Genomic DNA, 16,769 nt, shown 5'->3' with positions numbered 1-16,769 from the left:
TTCTTCCTCACAAATTCTCAAAGGCCTCCTCACTAACCTCTATTGCCCCCAGTTATGAATGGCCATTAATCTGTCAAGTTTTCATTGTATATAATACATTCATTCATTCTAGTTTACTCTGAGGATTTCCATCGAACTCAGATCAACCATACAACAACAACACTACTTACATTAGCATTAAGAGCTAAAAATCTATATCCCAATCAGGATATAGTTCAATGTTAGGTTGTTTTCTTTGTCAGGAGCACTGAGGAATAGAGTCTCGCTCTTTAAATCCCAGACTTACCATGAAATAATCTCTAGTGGCTGTGGCTGGAGACTATACAGATAGAAGAGGTGATCTGTATACATCCCAGTGACGTCGCGTAACATACCATAACACATAGATCAATAGATCTAACTCCAGTCTGACACGGGAGTGGGGGCTGTCCCATGGACTACAGGCGTGTTTAGACTGAAGAAGGTGGTAGGTGTCCTGAACACACAGCGAGCTGGTCAATGCATATATCGGGGGCGGGGGGAAGGGACCTCGACTATGATTGTCTTCATTTCATAAGGCTGGGTTATTACCTTTCATCCAGGCCTATACTGATGGTTGTACGTGTTTTAACAAGGTCACCTTCCTCATTTGCACATTAATCGCAAATGTTTCCCTCTAGTCATTTTTGTCATTTTTATTTCAATGTGGGGTTTCTTTTTCCAACCCACCATTTAACCCACCCCTCCACCACCTTTCCCTGCACCCACCACCCCCAATCCCCTATCCTCAAACACAAAACATATATACATTAATAAAACCTTCGACCAAAACGACCATGGGGAAAAATGCGCAAACGAGGACAGTGACCCCCTTAGAATCACGGTATATGTATACAGAGAGATTGTAAAGGTCCCTGTGGTGAGTAGTTCGTTGTTCTCTTCTGTTGCATATAGGTAGAGATATGTCATTAACGTGTGGAGCATTACATGGCGTAGGGTACATTTAGCTGTGTGAATCCACATCTGCCAGGAGCTGGTACCTTTGGTTGTTGAATGTTAAGTGTGGTCGTCTGTCTGTTTTAACATCGAAACTGCTGATGGCTATACAGACATGGCTGAGTATAGGTGACCTGCGACATAGGGGCAGTTGGCCCCTATGACTGTACTCGATGTTCCCAATAAGGTCACCTTTATTTTTAAAATCATTCTCATTTGAACTGAGACAACTGTGCTATGCAAGAATGGGTCTGACATTAATAGCCTTATAGCCCTTCAACACATGGACAAGTTGAATTGCATGTTTATGTCGTATGTATTGTGTTATACGAAGCCGAATGGCTATATGTAAATTTGGTATATACATTTCTAAATTTCTTAATAGCCTGGTTTTGACTGGCACAGCGAAGTTTGGATTTTTGACGTTCTTTGTTGTTGTGAAACAAATGTGTGTGCATAATTCCGATAATGTGTGCACGTGAAGCACTGGTGTGCCATCTGCTATTCACTTATGCAGACTTCTACAGCAGGAGGTCCGTTGTGTGAGGTGTTCTGGTTTGCTAAGTACTTCCTGGAAGGAAACTTCCATTTGACCATCACCCCGTAAAATCAATGCAACCAGAAACTTGATGAATGAACAGTTGGTACAAGAGAGTACGTAGAGGTGTGTGCCAAAGTTAAACACCAGAACAACAGGAAATGCAGACAAAGGTCCTAGAATTTTGGTATTAGGGGCAAAAAAATGTTTTTCTTCACCTGTGACATTTTCTCTTAGCTCTACATTAGCGTTGCATTATATATTTTGCAAGCCTTTGCTTCCTATTCGTCGTTACAAAGCCCCCATCCTATTGTGGTCACCATTAAGGCTGAAAAGGTACGGCCACTGGAAGATGAGCCCTTTTTTCCTAAAGGCTGAAACTCCCCAAATGTGCGGTAGCTTCAGGCTTTAGAAAAAAAGGCCTCTGCGTCCAGCAGCCTCGCCTTTCTTCCATAATGGTGGCTCCGGCCCACGGGCATCTCTTGCTTGAAGGGATGCCTTGCACGTGCGGAGCCACCCTTATGGATTAAAGGCATTTTTTTCTGAAGCACCCGGGCATGAGCGAGAGCTTCAGGCTTTTGAAAAAAGCCTTGCCCTGTAGCAGCCGGGGCTGCCAGGGGAGATTAGCGAGCCCCGTCAGGGCCCCACCACAGAACACGATTCCTCAGCCTACCGGTCTCGGCATCGGCTAGCCCCGTGCCACTTAAAGCCCCAGGAATACCACGCTTTTGAACCCATACCATTGATTCTGATGGCCAGGTCTGATGGGAGTTGTAGCCCAAAACATCTGGAGAGCCAATGGTTGCAGACCCCTGCTCTAGTTGGAAATGGGCTGGCTGTGTAAACAGCAGCCTTGTGTTCTAATCCTAGCTTCCCCAATTGGATCAAAATTGTTTGATCGTGTGCATCTCATTGTATCTCTGTATCTGAAGAGATTGCGAGTGCTGAGGGTTAACAAAAGTAGTCAGGTCATGCTATACCTCATTGCATATAGATGTCTTACATCCAAAAAGAAAAAGCATAATCATGTACGCTGTTTTCCTGCATATTGCCGTTATCAGAAGCAAAGCGTTTCCGAGCGCAAATCTGCATTTCTACGATCCTGCCATAACCTGAAAACCTATGCTGAGTTGCCAAATTCCTCCTGTGAGATTTCCCTCCGTGTGCTGTGCATCCCGCACGTGCCTTTACAGCCGCGTGGTCATCCATTCGCCTTGGTGCAGCCTCGCGCTCTCATGCCATCGTGATGCTAGGCCTAAACAGTCGAGGAAGCAGAGCCCACGCGTCGTTGACCTCGGCGAGCTATTAAGCTCATGCCTAGACAATGCTGTTGATTGTGGCTGTTGAAACGCAGCTACTAATTGCACCTGCCCTTGATGCACAGCGTGGACCTAGAGTGAGTTCTGCTGACACACATCGCCCGGCGCCACGCTGCCAGAGTTTGGAAATGCCAGCCCCTGCGCAGGCATTCCACAGAACTGTGAGCGACTAGAGCAAAGCTCGCTTCTTCGCTGGGTGATCGTGTGATACCATGTGTGGGTGAAAGGTGGTGGTGGATACACGGGGTAATCCACATGGTTCTGGGGGAAACGTACGTCCGCCACTTCGAGGGAGCCCTGGTTTTCCTGCCTGTGAAGTGTTCTTCCCTGCAGCCGCTGTCCATGGTTCTGCTTTTGACTGTGATTGACTGAAACTTCGATGAGAACAGCATGCAGGCACCCGCACCGCCTTGCCGCTCGCTTTATGCCCAAAGACATGCCCGTGGCCGGGTCGAAATCGTCCCTGTGGAGTGGTGACCGATTTCCGGGCATTACTGGGCCGATTTTGAAAAAAAAAAATTAGATTTTTTTTTTTTAAAGAAAAAAATAATACACCTGCAACGTGCAATATGCATCTATACACACAGCTATTAATGATACATATGGTGATCAATTCTTGTATGAAATGTACATCACATTAGTGAAATCATAACCATATTTTTCATCGCTTCCCAGGAGGTCACTGGGGTGTGGTTAAATGACATCACTTCTGGTGATGTCATCAGAGGTCAAGGGTCATGAGGCGAGGGGTGGGCCACATTTTTTGGGTGTCCGGCCTATTTCTTGTCCCAGTCCGACCCTGGGCATGCTTGTTTAAGACGTGCTTCTGGCGTGTGTGTTTTCATGGCTCTGAAACGCTGATTAACCACTGGATGCCAAGCACGGGCAGAAGGAGATGTCATTGTAGGCGAGTGGGACAAAGGGCCTGTGTTGGTTCGAGTGCTAAAGCCAGACCCCTGCTCCTGTGCCAAGGACTCTTATGGACGGGTGGGTAAGCAAGGGCATCTCCCTGCCGCGGAGGCATAGAAAGGGTAGGGCCTGACCGGGCAAGGCCCAGCCACAATCTGTAAATGCCCACTCGGCAGCGCTGGTCGGACATTTACAGATATTGATGTCCTGCACTGGGCCCAAACACATTAGCTTTAGGCCCCACGTGTTAGACAATCCTGGCTACACCTTGGACCCTAGCTCTCTGAAGATTTCACACGTATGCCCCAAATGCCATTGCTTTCTTAGAAGCCCATGGCAAGGCGGGGGGATTATTTAAATTATTCAGGTGACTCCATGTCACAAGGGACACCCTACGCCATTCCTGGACTTTGCTTTTACCTTAGTTTTAATTTAGTCTGCTGTGTTCAATGGAAGTGAGCCAGCATCACAGCTTCCAGCAGGCAATTGATAGAGAAGTGAAAACTCAGTACTGGGACATGGCATCCCTCCGGACATGGAGTTGGCAACCCCATGATTATTGCAGAGAGGAGTTCCAACAGCTACAGGTGCACAGAGGGTGCCCCAGTCTTTGAGTGAGCTGCTGTCTGAGTTAAGGGGCAGACACCGAGCTGCCTGTATCAGCACCCATGCTACTTCATTAGAATTCAAGTAGAGAGTGGGCTTAAACCAGCAAGTGCCTGCTGCTATAAATCGATATGGGTGGATTTCGTGAGTGTTAAGGGCTCGCCTGAGACATGGATCCAGCTTGTGCTCCACTGGATTGAATCCCCACATGGTCGACCCAACCCATAATCCTTACAAGGTCGATAAATTGAGTGCCATTAAATTGGATAACATTACAGTAACTACAGCGTTTAGAAGCCGGAAGAGTCCTGCATAATGCGCAATATCCAATATAGACATTTGTCATCATTTGCATGGATGCTTCTCCTGCCAGAACGATGGCGGCTCGGAGTTATGACTAGCGCAGCCACCCCGTGCAAAAAAAGCAACTCTGTAGCAGGTAGTTTTGTAAGAAACAGCTTTCTACGGACAACAGTGCCCCTCTGAAATAATCACCAGAAAACACATTACAGATCACTTTTTTAAATGTACTTTTTAATTGTGATGACGGTTCATCAAGGCAACCTTAAACAAAAGTTTTGTACATCAAATATCAATCATACAAACATTACAAGCAGCTAAGGAAAGCCCAATATACTGGTGCAACCGGTATATTACGGGTGGCGACGGACCGGGATGTCAAGTGGCGGAGAAGTTAAGTCCCCATTCCCGTGGAGTCCCACAGGACATGTACTTTTTCATTGTGATGACAGCTAAGGAAAGCCCAATTTAAGACTTATAACACACAAATGAAACAGTAACGGCTAAAATTACCCTCATTGCTATTCCTAAAACTAATTGGAAAAAATGTAATATAAAACTTCTCATCACCAAATACAAATAATCACCACCTGATTCTAACAACTCCTGTCAATGAAGTTTCCTCACCATTGGAAAATCGAAGATAATATTCATCTGAGTTTGTGTATAAGACATTTGACCTCATTACGAAGTCGGCAGTAACCCGAGGTGCTGCCGACCTCGTAACACTGTTTCTGCCGACTGATATCCTGGTGCAAACGGGATATTACGGGTGGCGACGGGCCGGGATGTTAAGTGGCGGAGAAGTTAAGTCCCTGTTCCCGTGGAGTCCCACAGGACTCCACGGGAATGGGGACACTGAAGCACCAGCACCGTTGCTAACGGTGCCGGTGCTTCACTGAAGACAATGCCGGTAGGGGCCAGAATCCCCGGCAGGTCAAACCTGCTGGGGGATCCGTAGCCCCTACTGGCATTGTCGGAGCATGGTGGTCCGCAAAATGGTCCCGGTACGTGGTTACCGACACCCTTGTTTCCTGACCGCCATGCTCGTGATGAGGCCCAATATGCAGATAAAGGACCAGCAGAGACATTCTCTGGGCTTGCAGCACTGGGCACTCAGCCAGGATATGCGTCCTTGTCTGCAACTCTGCCACCATCCCGAAACAAGCCGCAATTCCCCACAGCTTCATCGCTCAAAGCTGACCTCACTCGACGGACCTCCCTTTTCGGCAATACATGTAATCTATACCTTAAGAATTGAGACCTCCAATAGGCGTTATGAAACTTTTGGGATGAGGCAGTCATAAAACTCAAAGGCTTGTCCAGGGTAGACAAACTCTTTAACAGTTTCAATGCCCTAACTTTGTCAGTAGTCAGAAACCAATCATACTTAAATATTTTTTTTTACACAGCTCCCGGATTTAGAATTAGACCATCCCCTAATAGATTACAGTTAGTCGAGACTATTTCATCACGGCTTTGGAGGTTTAACAGGGGACCATATGTCTTTTAGTTCAGTAGCACTGAAAGCTTGAAAAACAAGGACGCTGCAGGTGGATCTAGCAATTTGTGATATAGGGCCCGATTCATGGAATTATCTGTGCAGAAAATAGGGTACTTGCGCGTGCAACTGCACGCAAATCTGCCTTTGTCGATTCATGGAATCGAATGCGCTGTACTTTTCCTGTACTTGCGTGGAGTTTGTGCTGGCTCGGCATGTTTGTGCGACCCGATGATGGTCCTGTGCGCGACTGGAAGGAGAGCGTGGGCATGGCTTGCGCAGAGGGCTCAGAAAGACGTGAAACACCAAAAATAGGGAAGAACTTAAGAAAAAAAGTGGGCGTTCAAATGGACGGCCTCCAGGCAGTTCCTTGCATGCCCACAATTGCACAGTATGATACGTATTAATGGATTCAATTGCACAACCTCTCAGCTGGGAAATGGCCACGCGAGTCCTTCATATAATCCGCCACAATAAGTACTCTTGAGTGTATATGATTTGCAGCACGCAGGTCGGCTTGCATGTCGGATTTCGGGGTGTGTGTACACTCGGGGTTCCGATGTAACTTAGTGGTGCGCGTAAGCAGTGTAGTGAGGTACAGGAACGTTTTAGGTGGGTATGAATGCAGATTTCTAATGTTATTGCCGGGTTATGATTTTTTATGCACTTTTTGTCAGGGTGCCGGATACAGTTACAGGGGACCCCACGCAGGGTCTCTAAGTCGCAGGCCTGCTTACAGGGGACCACACAAACTGTTTGAAGGGTGAGTGTGTTTGTGCCCGGGGAGCGCGCAAAGGTAGCTGTTCTGGCTGTTCATGCTTTGCGTGTGGGGGTGTCGGGGGCGCTCCGGGGCACGACTTGCGAATACGGTTAGTTTGTACTGTAAATTCCATGAATAAGCAGAGCATGCATTTTTCTTAACGCTCGTAGGCCTGCGGAGTGTCCTTCTCAGCGTGCAGCCCTTGCAAGATTTCTGCGCACATTTCCATGATTGGGCCCATAATATCAAAACCTTCCAATCCAAATGACTACTCAAAGAGAAGAGCCCTAGCTCGTACCTCAGAGCAGCCATCGGTAAACAATCAGGTAAATTAAGAACAGTTTTCCAAACTTTTGCCTCTATCTTTTCGTAATCCAAGGCCCTTGTGATAATTACCAAGGTTCATACCATATAACAGCACTGGCAAAACATTCTATTTGTAAAAGCTGTCCAACTGATAAATTGAAAAACAACAAAATTTGGAATGTATCTTTTTCGTATGCCCTGTCAACTGGTCAGCTTTAGCCGTAATATGAGACATGGAGACTCTTAGGCTTTGACAAGCGCCAAGTTAAAGCCCAAGTAAATTAAACTTTGTGATGGAATCAGGATCTCATCATGAATTACCCAGGTGAAACCCATCTTTTTGTTCACATTCTTGCAAAAGAGGATGATGTTCGTTTCCTTCTCATTAATGAGTTCATTTTTCAATGAATACTGACTGACAGAGTTCAATTACCTCTGAAGGCCGACTTGTGTCCTAACCAAGAGTATCACGTGCTCATTCATGTTGGAGTGAGCTGCTGTCTGAGTTAGGGGCAGCAACCGGGCTGCCTGTCTCAGCACCTGTGCTACTTTATTAGAGTTCAAGAAGAGAGTCTGGTTAGAGCAGAAAGTTCCTGCTTCTTGAGATCCATATGGGTGGATGTCTTAAGGGCTAAGTGCTCACCTCAGACATGGCTCCAGCCTGCGCTCCACTGGTTTAAATCCCCACATGGTCGACAGTTATTACAGTGTTTAGAAGCCAGAAGAGTCCTGCATAATGCGCAATATGCAAATCTGTTTTCATTTGCAGGGATGCTTCTCCTGCCAGAACTACAGCAGCTCAGACTTATGAATTTTGACTACCAAACCCATCCTGTGTAAAAAAAAAAGGCTCTTTGTAGTGGGTTGTTTTGTAAGAAACAGCTGTCTACGCACAGCTGTGCCCCTCTGAAATAATCACTCAGATGTACACCTGAAAACACATTTCCGATCACTTTGTCTACTCGAAAAAAGTCCCTCTATAATAGAAATCAGATTGTGTTAATCTTCGGTAAAACGCCAGGTACAAAGGTATTCAGATGTCTGCTCTACATGCACATGTGCTCGCACTCAGTGGCACAACACCATTCAGCAGACCGGGCTTCAGGGGCATGGGCGTAGAACAATGGAGGATGAGGGGGGACAAATCCCCCCCCCCACAATTTTAAGTTGGGGGGATGTAATGTCATTTATCCCCCCCAGAATATGTGGTTAGTGTGTCCTACAGGGATCTGTTTTTGAAGTGGGGGAGGGCTGCTTACTATGTAAGCTGCCCTCTCCCCCCTGGCCCCCAAAGCATGGGGGCAATACACTGGGGGCAGATGGGTGATCATCTGCCCCCAGGGAAGGGGGCAAACAAAAAAACGTAGTTTGGGTGGGGTGGTGTGGGTGGGACCACTAGTCACCAGGGATTTTTGCACTGGGGGGCCTCTCCCCCCCCCCCTAAGTGGATGGGGCACCTTATGTAGCCTTCCCAGGGGGCAGATTTCACCCCCTAGGAAGGGGTACATGAGATTCCCCCATCCATTTGGGGTGGGGGAGGCCACTGCAAATATTAGCAGAGCCACCCCCCAAGCCTGGGGCAGTACATTTTGCCCCCCCGGGGGCAGATGGCCACACACATGTGCCCATCTCCCCCTAGGCAAGGGGCAAAACAAAAAATGAAACACATTATAACTTGTTTTGGGTGGGTGTGGGGGGCCACTGAACCACCATAGATGTTTTTAGTGGAAAGGGGGGTGGCCCTCTCCCCCTACCCCAAATGGATGGGGGGCATCTCATGTAGCCCTCCCTGGGGGCAGATTGCTAGCACAATCTGCCCCTAGGAAAGAGGCAAAACAAAAACAAATATAAAAAAAAGATCACTTGTTTTGAGTGGGTGTGGGGGTCACTAAACCACCATGGATGTTTTTAGTGTAAAGGGGGTGCCCACGGGTGTCTTCCTTTCCTAAATGCATGGTGTTCTCTGTTTTCCTTGGTGGCTTCGACACCCTAAGTCCAAATCTGTAGGTTGTCCACATGAGCAAAATCTGCTTTGCCGAAAGGCTTGGGGTTATCAGTGGGGCAGCCTTTTCCCTTTGTGCCGAGGTAGGTGCATCCACACATGTGAGGTACCGTTTTTGTTGGGACACCTGTGGGAACGCGGGAAGGTAGGACATCTGTTGTTGGTGGCGTGTTTCTGTGGGTGGGCAGAGGGAAATGTCTCTTTGAAATTTGGTAGAAAAAAACGTAATTTTCAGACATTTCACTCTGGCCACCCACTGAACCACACTGCCAAAAAATGCATGTCTTACCATCCTGCGTTCCCATAGGTGTCCCGATGAAAATGGTACCTCACATGTGTGGGTGCACCTACCTGTGCGCAAAGGGAAAAGGCTAACCCACTGCCAAACTGCTTATTTGGCAGGAGTCCACTTACAGGTGATCTGCCTCTTAATGAGCTAGCGTCCTAGCTGTGGACCACTGGAAGTAATTGTTATTTCCTCTCTCTTACCATGAGCTCATAGTCAGATGATAAATTCAGAAATGCAACATACAAAGACATGTTCTTTGCTGCTGCATCCTTTAATTTTCTTGTGTTTTCTTTTCTTATTTTCTCTTGTTTTATACAGTGATATTTGTAATTTAATACGTACTACTATTTTAATTCTAATTTTGTGAAAAGTCGAGTTCTTTGACTAAAACACAATAAATAAAGCAAAGTCCCAAAGATGTCCCCTGTCCCCCCCAGATTTTATGTGTCTCCTACGCCCCTGTTCAGGGGTCCCCCTCCCCGAAATTTGGGGCTATGTTGACACAACCTGCCTGACCTACAGAGCCGTAGCGGGACGGAACAGGAAGGAGATGTTAAATGGCGGCTGGGCTTCTCTGTTAACAAAGGCCCAGCAATTGCTAACCTAAAGCATTTCATTGTTAGGACCTCCATTGATATGATTAATTTCTTAGGCAATTGAAATTATGATGTGGGTTTCGTCCTTGCATGCCAGGGGGTGATTGGAAGGGTGGAAGGGGCCAAGAAACCGGTCATTCTGTCCGCAGTCCTCAAGTGGGTGCTTTCAGACTTAAAGGAGAGAGTTAACTGCTTGTAACATTGAATCTGCACTAGACGAGTGTCATTAGAATGTGTAAAGAAGTTAGATGCCCCCTACAGAAATAAGTTTGCCCCTCCCCCATTATCTCTGGTAAGCACCTCGCCCAACATTTGAATGGCGAGCCCTCACCGATATTTAGCTGTCCTTGACCCCCTGCTCGCACTTAAAGGTGCACCCCATGAAATTCTTAAGTGCACTACTCTGAAACGTACACAATTTCACCATTTGTATTTGCCTTGGCTCGTTTGCCCCAAACCCCACTGTGCCATGCCACTGTGTTTTGACAAACGAAGCCTTGCGGGGCCACACCCCTCGGTATTAAAGGGAGCCCCACTCTGCTCTGAACACTTTCACTGTCGTGACGTGGACGGATTGTGGTGGGGAGGGTTCGGCACAGTGAACCACCAGAGGAAGACTGCTTCAGGAGTGCAATGGCAAGGTGATACAGTAGCAGATATAAAGCACACATCCTTTCAGAAGCCACCGTCGTGGCTTTAGTCTGGTGTGGTATTGTCTTGGCAATGTAGAACAGGCACACTGGTGTGTATTACTATAATGGAATGTGGCACAGTATCACACACAGTGCCCACACGTAATGAGACTGCCACACAACCTCTGAGCATGTGCACTGTTGTGGCTTTCGTGTATTCAGTGTGGTAACACAGTTCCACCGTAGACTAGGGACAAGGTTGAATATTGCTACACTGCTATGGGGCACGGCAATGCACACACACCCCACACTGTGAAAGACCATCAAATAAGTGCTGGTCTGCACATTATCATGGGTTAATTGCATGTAGATGGGTCAGAGTGTCAGTGTAACATGCAGTGGAGTATCTTTGCTGAAAATGTTGGAGGGGTGGGGGGCATGACATCTAAATGAAAGGTGCCCCTGCCAAATGAGTGGGACAAAAGGGTGTGCCACAAATGTTGGAGAAGAGAAACACCTGCCCCCCCCCCCTTAATAAATGACACCCACGGTAACATGGTCCTGTAGATCATTACCACAGGGGTTCATTGGCACTGTGGCACAGTCAGTACGTTAGCAGACTGGCATGCTGGTGAAATGGCACAGTGGCAGAGTGATATCAGGACACATTAGCACAAGTAGAGCATGTTGAAATGGATGCTGCAAAGTTGTATAGTAGTTTGGTTGCACATTGACATATGTGTGCAGTGGTGCAGCAGTGGTCTTGATGTGTCCAGGAGACATGAACACTGGCACTTCCAAGGCTTAAGACTGTCAGGGGACTTGGGGGGGAAGAGAGGGGGTGGGGGGTTGGATGGTAACCGAGATGTGCAGGGACTCAGTAGTATAGAGTAGCAGCATTAGGGTGTGGCGGAGTCATACAGTGACAACGTACTCTGGTGGCACAGTAGAATGATGACCCAAAGGTAGAGTATGATAGTCGTATAATGGCACTGTAGACTGTGATTTTCGTTGCACAGTAGTACAATGGAACAATACTACAGATGCACGCGGTGCAGTGCAACACTGGTATAGTGGCAAAGCAGTATACTTGCACAGTAAAATAATAATATGGGCCGGTGGTACAAGTATATAGTGGGACAGTTTACTGTCAAGAACAGTGCCTAGATAACTTCGGGCTTGCTGCGCTATATAAATTGCAAAATAAATAAATAAATAGTATAGGTGCACAGTGTTAGTGGTGCACCAGAACACTAATGTATTGACACAGACGCACACAAGTATTGTTGCACAGGAGTACAATGGCACAGTAATAAGATAACACAGTAGCAGAAGAGACTGAGGGCACAGTGCAACAGTTGCATAATTCACATTGTATGGCAGCGAAGAAGAGCGGTATAGTGCCACGAAAGCACAGTAGCACACGGTGAACCAGCCTCTTGGAAGCCACTCAACAAAACTGACCTGCGACTTGGGGAGGGCCCACTCCTCCGGCCCATGACTGCGGGGACACAGTTGGTAAGCTCGGTCCAGTCAGCGTGCAGGCCGCAACTCCAGCCGGTGGAGAAGCGTGAGAAGAGCCAAGTCTCCTGCCGGCCCGGCCGGTGACAGGTGCACTTCTTCTGGCCGGGTCGGCAGTCACAGGGCTGCTCCAGGCGGATGTTGCGAACCAGGTGGCGCCCAAAGGTGGTACCCCCCGTCTTCTGGATGTGCAAGAAGACCAGCACATCCTCACCCTTGATATTAAAGTTCACGAAGCGAGCCAGGTCCTGGGCGGTGAAGTTGAAGCGGGGTGGAGAGCGCGGCGCGACGCCTCCACCCTCTTCCTCTGCCTCCTCCTCGCCCTCATCGTCCCATATAGATGGCTGGGGGTCCTGGGCCGAAAAGAGCCCCGGCCCCATGCTCTGCCCATCTCGAAAGTGGCATGAGTGTGTGCCCGCCGGGCAGATATACTGGTACACAATCATGACAAAGAGCAGTGCCAGCACGGGCACCAGCACCAACTTGTTGGAGCGGTCATCCATCATCTCCTGGCAAAGCCAACAGCCTTAGCAAAGAATTGCTCCCACAAAAACAGCCTGCTCTTCTTGAGATCTGGAAAATAATTGGGTTTCAATCTCAGCCATTCCCTATTTCTCAAATAGAGGCTGTGTTTTCTATGTATAATCCGGAAGGTGGCCACCCAGACTCCATAGCACGCAGTAGTAATACTCAGGATGGGGTGCCACGTCAACAGCAAAAAAATGGATGATCCTCAAAGTTGGAAAAAGTCCCAGAAAAAATCTCCAAAATGCAGCAACGGATGACTTTGAAAGGGGGCTCCGCACATCCCAAAATGCCCTTCAAAATACCCTTTCTCTGTTGCGGTGGTTCACGAAATTCCCAAGCAGTAGAAACGAGGATGAACAATATTCCACAATGCGGCATGAAAAGGAACTTAAAAACACATGCAGTCAAGGAAAGCCCGAGTGTTCACTGGCAGACGCAGCCCACTTAGCTGTTCCTTATAGCCAGGGATGCCCTCACCGCCACGAAACAGAAGACAGAGCACCGCGGCTCTGCGTGGGGATCACCGCGCGATGCCTCCAATGCGTAAACATTACCGCGCGGTGCCGGAACGAACGGAAGGCGCTGGGATGACAAACGCCCTCATGCCAAAAATGCCAGACTTATCAGCAGTTGCGCGCGGACGGGGGGCTTCCCTTCAGCACGGGACCCCCCTCTTGCCTTCATCCACATCCAAGAATAGGCAGCGGCACAAGCCCAGAGGTAGGCAGCTCATCAAAGCTCAGAAGCAGCCGCCGCCAGAAATTCAGACAGAGGCACGGGGTGCCCGTCGACGGGGCAAGGCCCGGTAACTCTACGCCCCCTTGCAGTAAAGGGGCGCGTGCTCCTCTCCTGCGCGGATGCCCAGGAAGCCGGCCGACGCTGCTCCGGGCGCTGCACAGACACGCTGCAGCGGTGGCGCCCGCGCACCTGCGAGCGAGGGAAGTTTCAGCACTAGTGAGCAGGACAGCGCTGCCCTGGCGGGCTGCTGACGGCCGCGGCTGCAGTGACTGCAGGCTGCGTCTGCACACCCGGGCCGGTGCCGGCTGTTACCGCCGGCGGGGCTACTGCTCAGCTCCCCCCGCCTGCCCTGCTCTCTCTCTCTCTCTCGGTGCCGCTGCTGGAGCGTAGCCGGGCGGTAGTCCCCTGCACACGCTGCCTATAAACCCAGGCAGACGCGTTTTTTTGAAGGCAGCCTGGCTAATGTTCCCTGGCCCAATCACCGGCAGGTCTCTTCTACAGGCATCCATTCACCTAAAGGCGCGGAGTGGGGTCTGGTTCCATAACCAATCAGCAAGCAAGGCGGTCTGCACTGTGTATGGGAGCGTCTCATGTGTGCGTCCGGCGGTCTGCCTGGACTAGGCTTGGTGCCAATGAGACGGGGAGACGTGCTAGCGATCTGCAGCCCGCAATGGGTCCTTCCTTTCCGGGGTTTTGGATGACAGGGAGCGTGGGCGTCTGTTCCCATTTAAGAGTGAGATGAGTTACTAAGAGGTTGACCCGGACTTGCTTTGTTTGTAGTTGTACTCTTATTTATTTATTTGTATAACGCACCTAACCCAAAGGTAGCTGGGCGCATTACTTAGGAGTTACTCTTCTTCACATGCAGGTACGGGAGTGTAACTGTGGTGTGATTTTTCATGATTATTTTAAATTAATCTCATGAGAAAGATCATTTATTTTCTGTTGACTGGTTAACAGCAGTGCCAGCTAAGGAGACATACTTAAACAAGAATTGGCAACGCCAATAGTTTGGATTTTTTTCAGACATGGGATAGGCATTTTTGAGGCACTGCCATAATGGGACTGCCGGCTCACAAATTGGCAACATCTGACAAACGGTGTTTGTATCTTGGCATATTATAGCAGTGCTTTGCAACTGCCCATCTGATGCCTACACGGTAGCCAAAACTGTTGGCTTTGCCAATGCATGTTTTTATCAGGAATTCAGTGTAAAGAACAAATGCAAGGACACACAAATCACTTATGAGACAAGTGCCTGCAGACACGCTGGGCTAAGACATTTTAATTTCACCAGGGGATGGTTTACAGCTGCACTTGTGCAATTACCGGTTAAAAGACCTCTTTCTTAGACACAAGCCCAGTATAGTTTTAAAAGCACAGCAAGAGATCAAAGAGATCCTTGGGTACAGGGAGGCGGGGGGTACTTTGGGCAGAGAGGGGCAGGTCATGAGACCCCATTCCTTTTCAGATCCGCCAGAGTGCCAGGGGACCACTCCAGTGGTGATAGTGTGCGTTACAACTATCCATTAACATTAACATGAGTGGGAATGGTCATAGGATTTAGCGTAGGCGGCCATTGGGTGGGTAAAAAAAACCAAACCACACCCACAGGCTACGTGTCCTTGCCCACATCCCATTTCTCCCCTATCTTCACTTCCCATGGCAATTGTGTTTATCAGCAGTTCTTACAACGCTTCCAATTGTAAAAACGAAACATTTTCTAATAACACTCTCAAAAATCGTCATTAATCATATTCTTGGATGCTGTGGGACATTGCCGAGTCTGAAAAGCTTCGCCTGATATCCAGAAAACAACATGATACAAATGATGATCTAGAAGTAAACTCCTCCATGAGTGGGATTGTGGAGTAGGCACATCAGACGGGCAGGGAATACCATGATTACCACAGTTTTTTCAGGGCCTGGAGGTCAATGCTGGTACATCACTGACTGCCTTCTAAAGCAGTAGAACAGAGCTGTGACATGCCTCGGAATTTTGATCACTAATCTATTTTGAGACTTTGAACCTGATTCATGGAATTGTGTAGCACCGTGCAAAGTGGCTTTGCACTAGTGCAAAGTCACTTTGCACTGCAAAAGTACACTTTGCACTGTGAATTAGGCCAATGTAGCGTGGTGAAAAGAGTACTTTGGCAGTGCACGTCCAAAATACACTTTGCACCGCTCTATGAATCAGTGTGTTAGTTAGGCAGTTTTTCTGAAGTCCAACTAAGGGCTTCACAAAGCCATAAAACAGAGAGAGTACAAAACTTCACTATTAGCATAAGGCTGTACCACTTGAGTATTTGGTAGTGTTGACAGAGCAGTCAGGCTTATTTTAGGAGGGAGAGAGGGCTGTAGGAAGGCACAGAGAAATGGTAGTATATCAAGGGTTCAACACAAACACTTACAACCAGAAGTATTATACAAAATAAAGGTTAATTATAAATACAGTTAGGCTAAGTGAACTCTTGGGGGTACGTTCTTTGTCACAGAGTCATAAACACATCATATAAAAGCACAACACACTGCTTTAAAGTACACAGGCCAAAGCATAGACCCTGTTCAGAAAACAAACAGTATTTTGTGCAAAGCCAGACCATATCAAACACATTTAGTATAAGACAAACCTATTCATGGGGAGTAAAACCATCAGTTACTTTTAGATTACTTTACAGTAAGTAAATTGTAGTAGACCCTGTCAGTCATGCAGGGACACTCAGTTAAGGAATCACTTAGTAAACCAACCCTGTTATCGAGATACTTTTCTGAATAGAGGAACACAGATGCAAGGAACAGTATAAACCTATAACTACTTTCAGGATAGCACACAGTTAGTTCAGGTGAGTAAGACCATTTGTTGTAAATTGCAATTGCAGTTGCTTTTCAGATCAGTGGAACACAGACTAAGGTAAGCAATAACTTGTTACACTAATTTAGGATTACACCAGGCAGACCAGGGCCAGCTAAAAACCTATAGGACACCTTTTAAGATTGGCACCCAGTTATTCTGGGCAGGTAAAACCTAAGTGTGTAGTATACTATTACAGTTGATGTTCAGCTCAGTGCACACAAACTAGGATAAGAAAGAACTCTCTAACTTATTTTAGGATGGTACAATGCAGACCAAGGTACGTACAACCTACAATACACTTATCAGGAATTGCACACAGGTATTCTAGTTAAGTACAACACAAAGCAGACTTATTCTAGATAGGCTATAAAGCAGGTCATGGGAAGCAAGAC

At 47.7% G+C, this 16,769-nt stretch overlaps 1 protein-coding gene across 1 annotated transcript in view; it reads right to left on the bottom strand.

Moving 5' to 3' along the window:
- LOC138528019 (heparan-sulfate 6-O-sulfotransferase 3-B-like) overlaps positions 1-14,113 on the bottom strand; it is a 955,956-nt gene extending 941,843 nt beyond the window's left edge. The window contains exon 1 of the mRNA XM_069639451.1: positions 12,198-14,113. Within this exon, the coding sequence (XP_069495552.1) occupies positions 12,198-12,760 (563 nt within the window). The 5' untranslated portion in view covers positions 12,761-14,113. The remainder of the gene's footprint in view (positions 1-12,197) is intronic.
- Between the last annotated feature and the right edge of the window lie 2,656 nt (positions 14,114-16,769).

Source organism: Ambystoma mexicanum, chromosome 7q, assembly GCF_040938575.1.
Source record: "Ambystoma mexicanum isolate Mex_15411 chromosome 7q, UKY_AmexF1_1, whole genome shotgun sequence".
In the NCBI taxonomy this organism is placed as follows: Eukaryota; Metazoa; Chordata; class Amphibia; order Caudata; family Ambystomatidae; genus Ambystoma; species Ambystoma mexicanum.
The sequence above is the reverse complement of the archived record's forward strand: the minus strand, read 5'-3'. Positions and strand labels throughout refer to the sequence as shown.